This window comes from Moschus berezovskii, chromosome 3, assembly GCF_049115385.1.
Source record: "Moschus berezovskii isolate FMDL1 chromosome 3, NW_MosBer_1.0, whole genome shotgun sequence".
Taxonomy (NCBI): Eukaryota; Metazoa; Chordata; class Mammalia; order Artiodactyla; family Moschidae; genus Moschus; species Moschus berezovskii.
Genome location: NC_142462.1, coordinates 96336440 through 96350502, shown reverse-complemented (window position 1 = coordinate 96350502; position 14063 = coordinate 96336440). Strand labels below are relative to the sequence as shown.

At 38.8% G+C, this 14063-nt stretch overlaps 1 protein-coding gene across 2 annotated transcripts in view; it reads left to right on the top strand.

Moving 5' to 3' along the window:
• AASS (aminoadipate-semialdehyde synthase) overlaps nucleotides 1-14063 on the top strand; it is an 83667-nt gene that overhangs the window by 43997 nt on the left and 25607 nt on the right. For both annotated transcript variants that reach the window (XM_088834646.1, XM_055421180.2), the window contains 4 exons: nucleotides 4673-4794; nucleotides 4979-5105; nucleotides 10980-11090; nucleotides 11179-11287. In XM_088834646.1, coding sequence (XP_088690772.1) covers nucleotides 4673-4794; nucleotides 4979-5105; nucleotides 10980-11090; nucleotides 11179-11287 — 469 coding nt within the window. The remainder of the gene's footprint in view (nucleotides 1-4672; nucleotides 4795-4978; nucleotides 5106-10979; nucleotides 11091-11178; nucleotides 11288-14063) is intronic.

The window sequence follows — 14063 nt, the reverse complement described above, 5'->3', positions numbered from 1 at the left end:
GGGTGTTCATTGGAAGGACTGATGCTAAAGCTGAAACTGCAATACTTTGGCCACCTCATGTGACGAGTTGACTCACTGGAAAAGACTCTGATGCTGGGAAAGGTTGGGGGTGGGAGGAGAAGGGGACGACAGAGAATGAGATGGCTGGATGGCATCACCGACTCTGTGGACATGAGTTTGAGTGAACTCTGGGAGTTGGTGATGGATAGGGAGGCCTGGCATGCTGTGATTCATGGGGTCACGGAGAGTTGGACACGACTGAGCGACTGAACTGAACTGAACTGATGATCCTTTGTATTTCTGTGTTGTCTGTTGTGATCTCTCCATTTTCATTTCTAATTTTATTGATTTGATTTTTCTCCCTTTGTTTCTTGATGAGTCTGGCTAATGGTTTGTCAGTGTTATTTATCCTCTCAAAGAAACAGCTTTTGGCTTTGTTGATTTTTGCTATGGTCTCTTTTGTTTCTTTTACATTTATTTCTGCCCTAATTTTTAAGATTTCTTTTCTTCTACTAAACCTGGGGTTCTTCATTTCTTCCTTTTCTAGTTGCTTTAGGTGTAGAGTTAGGTTATTTAGTTGACTTTTTTCTTGTTTCTTGAGGTGTGCCTGTATTGTTATGAATCTTCCCCTTAGCACTGCTTTTACAGTGTCCCACAGGTTTTGGGTTGTTGTGTTTTCATTTTCATTCATTTCTATGCATATTTTGATTTTTTTTTTTTGGTTTCTTCTATGATTTGTTGGTTATTCAGCCACATGTTGTTCAGTCTCCATATGTTGGAATTTTTAATAGTTTTTCTCCTGTAATTGAGATCTAATCTTAACTGCATTGTGGTCAGAAAAGATGCTTGGGATGATTTCAATTTTTTTGAATTTACCAAGGCTAGATTTATGGCCCAGGATGTGATCTATCCTGGAGAAAGTTCCATGTGCGCTTGAGAATAAAGTGAAATTCATTGTTTTGTGGTGAAATGTCCTATAGATATCAATTAGGTCTAACTGGTCTATTGTATCATTTAAAGTTTGTGTTTCCTGGTTAATTTTCTGTTTGGTTGATCTATCCGTAGGTGTGAGTGGGGTATTAAAGTCTCCCACTATTACTGTGTTAGTGTTAATTTCCCCTTTCATACATGTTAGCATCTGTCTTACATATTGTGGTGCTCCTATGTTGGGTGCATATATATTTATAATTGTTATATCTTCTTCTTGGATTGATCCTTGGATCATTATGTAGTGTCCTTCTTTGTCTCTTTTCACAGCCTTTGTTTTAAAGTCTATTTTATCTGAAATGAGTATTGCTACTCCTGCTTATTTTGGTCTCTATTTGCATGGAATATCTTTTTCTAGCCCTTCACTTTCAGTCTGTATGTGTCCCTTTTTTCGAGGTGGGTCTCTTGTAGACAACATATATGGGGGTCTTGTTTGTGTATCCATTCAGCCAGTCTTTGTCTTCTGGCTGGGGTATTTAACCCATTTACATTTAAGGTAATTATTGATAAGTATGATCCCATTGCCATTTACTTTATTGTTTTGCGTTTGAGTTTATACACCCTTTCTGTGTTTCCTGTCTAGAGAAGATCCTTTAGCATTTGTTGGAGAGCTGGTTTGGTGCTGCTGAATTCTCTGAGCTTTTGCCTATCTGTAAAGTTTTTGATTTCTCCTTCATATTTGAATGAGATCCTTGCTGGGTACAGTAATCTGGGCTGTAGGTTATTTTCTTTCATCACTTTAAGTATGTCCTGCCATTCCCTCCTGGTCTGAAGAGTTTCTATTAAAAGATCAGCTGTTATCCTTATGGGAATCCCCTTGTGTGTTATTTGTTGTTTTTCCTTTGCTGCCTTTAATATTTGTTCTTTGTGTTTGATCTTTGTTACTTTGATTAATATGTGTCTTGGGGTGTTTCGCCTTGGGTTTATCCTGTTTGGGACTCTTTGGGTTTCTTGGACTTGGGTGATTATTTCCTTTCCCGTTTTAGGGAAGTTTTCAACTATTATCCCCTCAAGTATTTTATCATGGTCTCTTTTTGTCTTCTTCTTCTGGGACTCCTATGATTCGAATGTTTGGGCGTTTAACATTGTCTCAGAGGTCTCTGAGATTGTCCTCATTTCTTTTAATTCGTTTTTCTTTTTTCCCCTCTCTGTTTCATTTATTTCTACGATTCTGTCTTCTACCTCACTTATCTTATCTTCTGCTTCCGTTATTCTACTGTTGGTTCCCTCCAGAGTGTTTTTGATCTCACTTATTGCATTATTCATTATATATTGACTCTTTTTATTTCTTCTGCTGCTGCTGCTAAGTCACTTCAGTCGTGTCCGACTCTGTGTGACCGCATAGACGGAAGCCCAACCAGACTCCCCCGTCCCTGGGATTCTCCAGGCAAGAACACTGGAGTGGGTTGCCATTTCCTTCTCCAATGTGTCAAAGTGGAAGGTGAAAAGTGAAAGTGAAGTCGCTCAGTCGTGTCCGACCCTTAGCGACCCCATGGACTGCAGCCTACCAGGCTCCTCCATCCATGGGATTTTCTAGGCAATAGTACTGGAGTGGCTTGCCATTGCCTTCTCCGTTATTTCTTCTAGGTCCTTGTTAAACCTTTCTTGTATCTTCTCAATCCTTGTCTCTAATCTATTTATCTGTGACTCCATTTTGTTTTCAAAATTTTGGATCATTTTCACTATCATTATTTGGAATTCTTTATCAGGTAGATTCCCTATCTCTTCCTCTTTTGTTTGGTTTGGTGGGCATTTATCCTGCTCCTTTACCTGCTAGGTATTTCTCTGCCTCTTCTTCTTGTTTATATTGCTGTGTTTGGGGTGGCCTATCCATATTCTGGCAATTTGTGGAGTTCTGTTTATTGTGGAGTTTCTTTGCTGTGGGTGGGGTTGAACGAGTGGCTTGTCAAGGTTTCCTGCTTAGGGAAGCTTGTATTGGTGTTCTGGTGGGTGGAGCTGGATTTCTTCTCTCTGGATTGCAATGAAGTGTCCAGTAATGAGTTATGCGATGTCAGTGGGTTTGGAGTGACTTTGGGCAGCCTGTATATTGAAGCTCAGGGCTATGTTCCTGTGTTGCTGGAGAATTTGCATGGTATGTCTTGCTCTGGAACTTTTTGGCCCTTGGGTAGTACTTGGTTTCAGTGTAGGTATGGAGACGTTTGATGAGCTCCTATCAATTAATGTTCCCTGGAGTCAGGAGTTCTCTGGTGTTCTCAGGATTTGGACGTAAGCCTCCTGCCTCTGGTTTTTAGTCTTTTATTCTTACAGGATAAGAATAAGACTTCTCCATTTGTCACTTTCAAGACTTCTCCATTTGTCACTTCCAAGGCAGTTCCCTCTGTTTTAGCTTCTGTTTGCTGGTCTCTTCAGTGTCTAGTTTCCATCCTGACACAAGGGGGCGGTGGTGGAGACTTTTTTAGGCTCACTTGTTCAGTCGTGCTGTGGGGAGGGAGGAGCACTGCAAACAGATAACACTGGCGTGTGCTCACAGTGTCTCGGCCACACTGGGTTTGCCTCTGCTCACAGCGTGTGTGCTTTCCCTGTCTATACTGCTCAGGCTCTAGGTTGCTCTGCCAGGAACTGTGTGAGGCCGGCCGTGTGTTGTATGCACTTCCCAGGTCTAAGCCGCTCAGGTTCAGGTACTCGGGTACTCCTCAAAGGTGCAAACTCAGTTGGGCCTGTGTTTTGTGCACTTCCCAGGTCCAAACAGCTCAGGTGACCAGGTGTTTGGCGAGCATGGTCGCTGCGACTTATTGCCTCCCCTGTCCCTGCCACTCGGTTTTCTGGGTGTACAACCAGAGCACCTTCTCAGGCAGATGTCGACTGTCCAGAATCCCAAGAAGTCTTGGTTAGCAACAAAGCCTGATTGCAGTTTGGTAAATGATGCCTCTCTGGGGCTGTGATTGCCCCCTTCCAGCTCTGGCTGCCCTCGCCTGCCTGTCTCCAGTGGGGGATGGGCCAGTCCGCAGCTGGCTAGCTCTAGTCAGTCTTTTGTTCTGTGAGCAGGTCTGGTAGTGTCTGCGGTTAGGGCTTTTCGCGAGGTAGCTATCCCACAGTCTGCTTTGCTATCTCAAGTTAGTTCCCTCAGATTGCCCTCGGGGCATTCAGGCCTGGTCCTCACTCTAAGTAATGCAGCCCGCCCCTCCCTGCCCAGCCCCCGCTTACTAGTGGCAGATGTTGGCGTCTGCACTGCTTGTCCTCTGGGAGTTACCGTTTGGCACATACATAATCTGTGGGTTTTAATTATTTATTTATTCTTCCTCCCCATTATGTTGCCCTCTGTGGTTCCAAGGCTCTCCACAGACTTGCCAGTGAGAGTGTTTCCTGGTGTTTGGAAGCTTCTGTTTATTAAGACTCCCTTCCCAGGATGGATCTCCATCCCTATCTCTTTTGTCTCTCTTTTTATCTTTTGTATTTTTTCCTACCTCCTTTCAAAGACAATGGGCTGCTTTTCTGGGTGCCTGATGTCTTCTGCCAGCATTCAGAAGTTGTTTTGTGGAATTTACTCAGCATTCAAATGTTCTTTTGAAGAATTTGGGGGGAGAAAGTGATCTCCCCATCCTATTCCTCCACCATCTTAAGACCGCCTCCTGCTTCACAGTCTAAGTTTTAGTTTGGTTTGGGGACAACAATGTTTTATTTAAAACTTTTTAAAAAATATTTTCTCCCCTCCTTTTATTTATAGGGAACGTGCTCAGTCACTTTCAATGGGCACCAAGAAAAAGGTCTTGGTTCTTGGATCTGGTTACGTATCTGAGCCTGTATTGGAATACCTGTCAAGAGATGACAGTATTGAAATAACAGTAGGTAAATAAGCTCCAGTTTTTAAAGAAGAAGTAAAACTGATTTCAAAACATGGTTACTCTGTGAATTTTAATTCACAGTCTTGTTTCTAAACTTCAAAAAATATTTTTGGAGATGTTAAAATGTGTTTTACTCTCTGATTAGTGAAAGGAAATCTAAAGCTTGGACTTTTTAATTCTTGAAACAGGTTCTGACATGAAGAATCAAATTGAACAGTTAAGCAAGAAATATAATATTAATCCTGTTAGCCTGAACGTTGGTAAGCAAGAAGAGATGCTGAGCTCCTTGGTGGCAACACAGGATCTTGTCATCAGGTTAGTTGTAGCAAGAAATGATTGACATATGTTTCGTTGTTATTTCTTAGTTTCTCTCCTCTTCTGTCTTCTCCTTTCCCCTTAACCCGTATCCTTCCCTCCCCTCTCCTCTCCTTTTCTCTTCTCTCAGTAAAATTTTAAATGGAAATGTGTATCTGGGAAAGTGCATAAATCAGAGCTAGGTAGTTCAATGAATTTTCACAAAGTGAACACAGCATGTAACCATCATTCACATCAGAAACAGAATATAATAGCAGCCAGATGCTCTCCTTGTGCCTCTATTTATTGCAAGTCCCATCCTTCAAAGGTAAGCACTGTCCTGGCTTCTAACATAGAGATCCATTTCTGCTAGTGTTTATTCCGTACAATCAGAGTCTTTCAGTGTCCCCCTTTGGTGGCTGCATTCTTTCATTAAGTATTGTGACTGTGAGAGTTCTCTGTGCTGTTGTCTGTAACTGTAGGTTATTCTCTTTGCTGTGTAATGTTCCGTTATGTGAATATACTATTATTATCTATTTGACTAGTGATGGATGTTTAGGTTGTTCCCAGAATTTGGCTATTATGAATTGTACTGCTATGAACAATTTAGTCCTTGTCTTTTGGTTACCATATATATGCATTTCTGTTGGATATTTACCTAGAAGTGGAATTGCTGGGTCATGAGGCACTCATGACTCATATTTTGGTGGCTATTTTAACCTTTGGACTTATAAAGCTTAAATGAGAGTGAGTAGATTCTTTAGCCCTGTGATCATTTTTAGCCTTAACAGAGAAATAGACCTTGAAATATATAATTTATTACTATCTAATACAAATACAGATCTAACTTCTAGATACAGGGCTACGTGATACTAGATACTTCATTTTGAAATTACCAAAGTGATGAGAATAAGCTGTTTATTCCTAGAATATATTTTTTTCCCAGAAGACAGAAGGAACTTAAGCTGCTCTTTCATAATTATATCACTTTCATGGTTCCAACTCAAATGATATCTTTGGGAAGTTCTATAATGTCCTTCTTAAAAAAGATAGGGGGACTTGGAAAACAGACACAATGAAAGGTAATTCCAAGTGGAACTTTCACATTATCTCTTCATATAGGATCACTTTGAACACTCAAAAACATTATTCAATTTATAAAAATTTAATGTGCATTAATTATTTTTCAGTAAAAATTTACTAATAACCAATAGACCTTGATTACAAAGCAAACCCTTATTCAAAATGGAATATTGTAGCTTACTGATAAAACAAAGAGAATGATATGATTCAAAAGCAAACCCTTATTCAAAATGGAATATTGTAGCTTACTGATAAAACAAAGAGAATTTGTTTTGCCATACATAGGTACCTAAATATAAAATTGTTGTTTGATTAAAAAATGAAAAGAACATAATAAAACACATTTTGAACAAAATTGGAAGCAAATTATGACAAAATCATGGACACGGATAATAAGTAAATAAGAGGTATAAATTTTAAAATTCATTGAACTTGTGACCTTTAATAAGATTTAACATTAGCAAAATCTGTCTAATATTTAATTTTTCATAGTTGATAGAGTTTCTATGCTGAATAGTGGACATGCTGTTAAACATTGTTATCCTGTAGTGTTTCTTAAACACCTTTTTATTTTTTAATTTGGAGAAAGAATGTTTTGATAGAAACACAATGTTCAGTTCAGTTCAGTCGCTCAGTCGTGTCCGACTCTTTGCAACCCCATGAATCACAGCACGCCAGGCCTCCCTGTTCATCACTAACCCCCAGAGTTCACTCAAACTCATGTCCATCGAGTCAGTGATGCCATCCAGCCATCTCATTCTCTGTCGTCCCCGTCTCCTCCCGCCCTAATCCCTCCCAGCATCAGAGTCTTTACCAGTGAGTCAACTCTTCGCATGAGGTGGACAAAGTATTGGAGTTTCAGCTTTAGCATTAGTCCTTGCAATGAACACCCAGGATTGATTTCATTTGGAATGGACTGGTTGGATCTCCTGGCAGTCCAAGGGACTCTCAAGAATCTTCTCCAGCACCACAGTTCAAAAGCATCAATTCTTCGGCGATCAGCTTTCTTCACAGTCCAATTCTCACATCCATACATGACCACAGGAAAAACCATTGCCTTGACTAGACGGACCTTTGTTGGCAAAGTAATGTCTCTGCTTTTTAATATGCTACCTAGGTTGGTCATAACTTTCCTTCCAAGGAGTAAGCGTCTTTTAATTTCATGGCTGCAATCAGCATCTGCAGTGATTTTGCAGCCCCAAAAAATAAAGTCTGACACTGTTTCCACTATTTCTCCATCTATTTCCCATGAAATGATGGAACCAGATGCCATGATCTTTGTTTTCTGAATATTGAGCTTCAAGCCAACCTTTTCACTCTCCTCTTTCACTTTCATCAAGAGGCTTTTGAGTTCCGCTTCACTTTCTGCCATAAGGGTGGTGTCATCTGCATATCTGAGGTTATTGATATTTCTCCCGGCAATCTTGATTCCAGCTTGTGCTTCTTCCAGCCCAGGGTTCCTCATGATGTACTCTGCATATAAGTTAAATAAGCAGGGTGACAATATACAACTTTGATGTACTCCTTTTCCTATTTGGAACCAGTCTGTTGTTCCATGTCCAGTTCTAACTGTTGCTTCCTGACCTGCATACAGGTTTCTCAAGAGGCAGGTCAGGTGGTCTGGTATTCCCATCTCTTCAGAATTTTCCACAGTTTATTGTGATCCACACAGTCAAAGGCTTTGGCATAGTCAATGGAGCAGAAATAGATGTTTTTTTGGAACTCTCTTGCTTTCTTCATGATCCAGAGGATGTTGGCAATTTGATTTCTGGTTCCTCTGCGTTTTCTTAAACTTGCTTGAACATCTAGGAGTTCGCAGTTCACATATTGCTGAAGCCTGGCTTGGAGAATTTTGAGCATGACTTTACTAGCGTGTGAGATGAGTGCAACTGTGCGGTAGTTTGAGCATTCTTTGGCATTGCTTTTCTTTTCCAGTCCTGTGGCCACTGCTGAGTTTTCCAAATTTGCTGGCATCATCTTTCAGGATTTGAAATAGCTCAATTGGAATTCCATCACCTCTACTAGCTTTGTTCATAGTGATGCTCTCTAAGGCCCACTTGACTTCACATTCCAAGATGTCTGGCTCTAGGTCAGTGATCACGTTATCATGACTATCTTGGTCGTGAAGATCTTTTTTGTACAGTTCTTCTGTGTATTCTTGCCACCTCTTCTTAATATCTTCTGCTTCTGTTAGGTCCACACTATTTCTGTCCTTTATTGAGCCCATCTTTGCATGAAATGTTCCCTTGATATCTCTAAGTTTCTTGAAGAGATCTCTTGTTTTTCCTATTCTGTTGTTTTCCTCTATTTCTTTGCATTGATGGCTGAGGAAGGCTTTCTTATCTCTCCTAGCTATTCTTTGGAACTCTGCATTCAGATGCTTATATCTTTCCTTTACTCCTTTGCTTTTCGCTTCTCTTCTTTTCACAGCTATTTGTAAGGCCTCCTCAGACAGCCCTTTTGCTTTTTTGCATTTCTTTTCCATGGGGATGGTCTTGGTCCCTGTCTCCTGTACAATGTCACGAACCTCTGTCCAGAGTTCATCAGGCACTCTATCTATCAGATCTAGTCCCTTAAATCTATTTCTCACTTCCACTGTATAATCATAAGGGATTTGATTTAGGTCATATCTGAATGGTCTAGTGGTTTTCCCTACTTTCTTCAATTTCAGTCTGAATTTGGCAATAAGGAGTTCATGATCTGAGCCACAGTCAGCTCCTGGTCTTGTTTTTGCTATCTGTATAGAGCTTCTCCATCTTTGGCGCAAAGAATATAATCAATCTGATTTCGGTGTTGACCATGTGGTGATGTCCATGTGTAGAGTCTTCTCTTGTGTTGTTGGAAGAGGGTGTTTGCTATGACCAGTGTGTTCTCTTGGCAAAACTCTATTAGCCTTTGCCCTGCTTCATTTCGTGCTCCAAGGCCAAATTTGCCTGTTACTCCAGGTGTTTCTTGACTTCCTACTTTTGCATTCCAGTCCCCTATAATGTAAAGGACATCTTTTTTGGGTGTTAGTTCTAGAAGGTCTTGTAGGTCTTCATAGAACTGTTCAACTTCGGCTTCTTCAGCATTACTGGTTGGGGCATAGGCTTGGATTACTGTAATACTGAATGGTTTCCCTTGACAGAAATCATTCTGTCGTTTTTAAGATTGCATCCAAGTACTGCATTTCGGGCTCTTTTTTTGACCATGATGGCTACTCCATTTCTTCTAAGGGATTCCTGCCCACAGTAGTAGATATAATGGTCATCTGAGTTAAATTCACCCATTCCAGTCCATTTTAGTTCACTGATTCCTAGAATGTCTACGTTCACTCTCGATTAAAAAAGCTGAAATACAGAGACAAAGTGTTTTCATATTGTCATTGACAAGATACGTACATAATTCTGTTCTGCATGGTAATAAATCTAAGTAATATTACCCTGTTCTGTTAACCTGAGGAGCGATAAGTGCCTGAGAGGTGATTTTATTGTTTGGTTTTATGTGAAATACAGAAAATCTGAAGTAAACAAGATGAACATAACAAATACAGTGATACTCTGTAATAATGTTTATAAGTTTGTATTTATATTTTCATTATACTGTGTAGATATCTTTACCAAACAGGTAATAAGCTAGTAGAACTTATTGTTATGTGACTTATAGGATGCTTATTAGTCCTTGGATAGAATATGAATATACTAATATATATCAATATTTGTGGAAATTCATTTTTTTGTGATTGTGTAGTCCCAGCACCAAAGTAAAACATCTGAGTGAGATGCTTAGAAAATTTAAAGTTGAGTTTTAAGTATAGTTTCAGTTTTTGCTCACCATATAGACTTTTAGGGCTTCTTAGGTGGTAAAGAACCCACCTGTCAATGAAGGAGACATAAGAGATGCGGGTGTCATTCCTAGGTGGGGAAGATCCCCTGGAGGAGGGCATGGCAACCCACTCCAGCATTCTTCTTTTTTTTTTTTTAATTTATCTATTTTTTAAATTGGAGGATAATTGCTTTACAGAATTTTGTTGATTTGTGCCAAACATCATACTCCAGCATTCTTGCCTGGAGAATCCCATGGACAGAGGAGCCTGGTGGGCTACAGTCCATAACGTCACAAGGAGTTGGACACGACTGAAGCAGCGTAGCATGCGTGCATAAACTTTTAGCTGTTACAACAATCAATACCATTAAAACTCATTTTCTCCTCTGGCCTTGCCTAGACTCTCCTTTCTAATGTATGGATTACCTGACTTAGTTTAATGACAGCCGTTTGGGAGACTTGGAGGTAAAAAGAAGAGCAACCTTATCTTTTACTAGGGAACTCAAGACAGAAAATCATAGAAATATAAGGATAAGTAAAATAAATTCCATTAAATGTTATAAAGAGATAGCTGAGTACATACAGAGGAAGATCTGGATTTGGGGAAATCTGGGAAAGTTTCCTGGAGGATGTACCTTTTCAGACTTTTCTTTAGGGAAGGTTTGACCTGGATGGGGGTGGGCAGGTGAGGGACAATTTTAAGTGGAAGATATAGTGAAAGTAAAGTTTCAGAAATGGAAAAGTAAAGGCTGTGAGTGGAGAATTATAATAGCTTCTATAGTTTATAAAGGAGATACAGGGAGGAAAAATGGAAAGGTGAACTGAAGATCATATTGAGGAGAGTTTTAAGTACAAAAACAGGATGAATTTATTCTATAGTCTTCAAGGAGTAATTGATCATCTCTGAGAGAATTATCAGCGTGATGTGTTCACTTTAGTGCAAGTCAAGGTGTGTTGGAAGGAGAGTTGGAAAAGAAAGTTTCTGATGAGTTTCTCCCTGTTTTTAAGCTTATTGCCTTATGTATTGCATCCTCTTGTGGCCAAGGCATGCATCACAAGCAAAGTTAACATGATCACTGCAAGCTACATCACCCCAGCACTAAAAGAATTAGAAAAGAGGTAAGTTTCAGTCAGTTTTCAGCAGCTCCATGGAATTTTTAAAATTTTCTATCCGATGTTTCCTTCTTTCTCTTTCTACCTCTTTTAGTGTGGAAGACGCTGGCATCACAGTCATTGGCGAATTGGGATTGGACCCTGGTCTTGATCATATGTTGGCAATGGAAACAATAGATAAGGCCAAAGAAGTGGGAGCCACGGTGAGCCCAACTGACACCCAAAGGTCCATTTAGGAAATCATTAAGAGGTCTAGATTTTCGTTTCCAGAAATAATTTTTCTACAATTTTGATTAAAGAAAGTGCTATATTTGTTAAAGGTTATATTCCACTTATAATTATCATAAAATGTTGGTTATATTCCCTGTGTTGTACAATATTTTCTTATAGCTTATTTTTTTCAGTCACTTTCAAGATTATAGTTTATTTATTACTTCATATAAAAAGATAGTATACATATTAGGGAATCCCTTAAAACTCAACTCTAGAGTTATACACCATCTAGTACTTTTGCACTGAATGTTAACCAAAAACATCTCTAAACTCCTGAAAACCCCACTAGTAACATGAACTATGGTAATAAAAAATTTGACATTTAATTTCTTCACTATGTGGTATTTCCATTATGAAACCAATGGTGATCCAATAAACAGTGATATGTATTATTTATACATGATAGTTTGTACCTCTTAATACCCTGCCCCTCTGTTGCACCCCCCGCTTCCCTTTCCCCACTGGTAACCACTAGTTTGTTCTCTTTATCTGTGACTCTGCTTCTTTTTTGTTATATTTGCTAGTTTTTTAAGATTCCACATATAAGTGATATCATGCAGTCTTTCTCTGTCTGCTTATTTCACTTAGCATAATACCCTACAAGTCCATCCATGTCATTGCAAATGGCAAGATTTAATTATTTTTATGGCTGAGTAGTGTTCCATTGTATACATACACCCCATCTTCTTTATCTGTTCACCTGTTGATGGACACTTAGGTGCTTCCATATCTTGGCAACTATAAATAATGCTGTGATGAACATTGGGGTGCATGCATCTTTTTAAATTAGTATTTTTTTCAGATATATACCCAGGAGTGATATATAGGGTATATAATATGGTAATTCTATTTTTAGTTTTTTGAGAAATATCCATGCTGTTTTCCACAGCAGCTGTACCAATATACTTTCCCACCAATAGTGTATACGGTTCCCTTTTCTTCACATCCTCTCCAACGTTTGTTATTTGTGTTCTTATTGATGTTAGTTACTCTGACATGTGTGAGGTGATATTTCTCATTGTGATTTAATTTGCATTTCCTTGATTAGCACTGTTGAGCGTCTTTCCATGTGCCTGCTGGCTGTCTGCATTTCCTCTTTGGAAAAATGCCTGTTCAGGCCTTCTGCCCATTTTTAAATCAGGTTGTTTGGTTTTTTGATGTTGGGTTGAATGAGCTGTTTATATGTTTTAAGTATTAACATGTTATTAGTCATATCATTTACAAACATTTTCTCCCATTCAGTAGGTTGTCATTTGTTTTGTCAATGATTTTCTCTGCTGTGCAAAAGCTTTAAATTTTAATTGGGTCTCATTTGTTTATTTTCAGTTTTATTTCCTTTACACTGGGACATGGATACAAAAAAAAAAAAGTATTGCTCTAATTTGTGTCAAAGAGTGTTCTGCCTTTGTTTCCTTTAAGAGTTTCATGGTTTCTGGTTGCACATTTTGGTCTTTAGTCTATTTTGAGAAAAAGCTGCTACATTCTAACTCATACTGTGACTAGAAATTTCAAGTATAATTTTGAAACTGCAGAAATATTTGTGTGGTTAGAAAGAGTCCAAGTCTTAGCATAAATTTTTAGAGAAATAGGTGCTACTATAATATTTTGGTTTGATAAAAGACTTAGACTGCAGCTTCATCCAAAATAGACTAGAGACCTAAGTGTAAGACCAGAAACCATGAAACTTCTAAAGGACAACAGCAGAATACCCTTTGACATAAATTGCAGCAAAAAATATTTTGTTTTTTGATCTTTAGACTGCTTTGAAAATTCTGTAGTATGGTTTGACTTTTAAAAGTAAAATGTAATTTATACATTCAATGCAATCCCTATCAAGCTACCAACGATATTTTTCACAGAATTAGAACAAATAATCTCACAGTTTGTATGGAAATACAAAAAACCTCGAATAGCCAAAGCAATCTTGAAGAAGAAAAATGGAACTGGAGGAATTAACCTGCCAGACTTCAGGCTCTACTACAAAGCCACAGTCATCAAGACAGTATGGTACTGGCATAAAGACAGAAATATAGATCAATGGAACAAAATAGAAAGCCCAGAGATAAACCCACGCACCTATGGACACCTTATCTTTGACAAAGGAGGCAAGAATATAAAATGGACAAAAGACAGTCTCTTTAACAAGTGGTGCTGGGAAAACTGGTCAGCCACTTGTAAAAGAATGAAATTAGAACACTTCCTAACACCATACACAAAAATAAACTCAAAATGGATTAGAGAGCTAAATGTAAGGCCAGATACTATAAAACTCCTAGAGGAGAACGTAGGCAAAACACTCTCTGACATAAATCACAGCAGGATCCTCCAAGACTCACCTCCCAGAATATTGGAAATAAAAGCAAAAATAAACAAATGGGACCTAATTAAAATCAAAAGCTTCTGCACAGCAAAAGAAACTCTAAGCAAGGTGAAAAGACAGCCTTCAGAATGGGAGAAAATAATAGCAAATGAAGCAACTGATAAAGGATTAATCTCCAAAATATACAAGCAGCTCCTGCAGCTCAATTCCAGAAAACTAAGTGACCCAATCAAAAAATGGGCCAAAGAACTAAACAGACATTTCTCCAAAGAAGACATTAAGATGGCTAACAAACACATGAAAAAATGCTCAACATCCCTCATAATCAGAGAAATGCAAATCAAAACCACAATGAGATACCATTTCACACCAGTCAGAATGGCTGC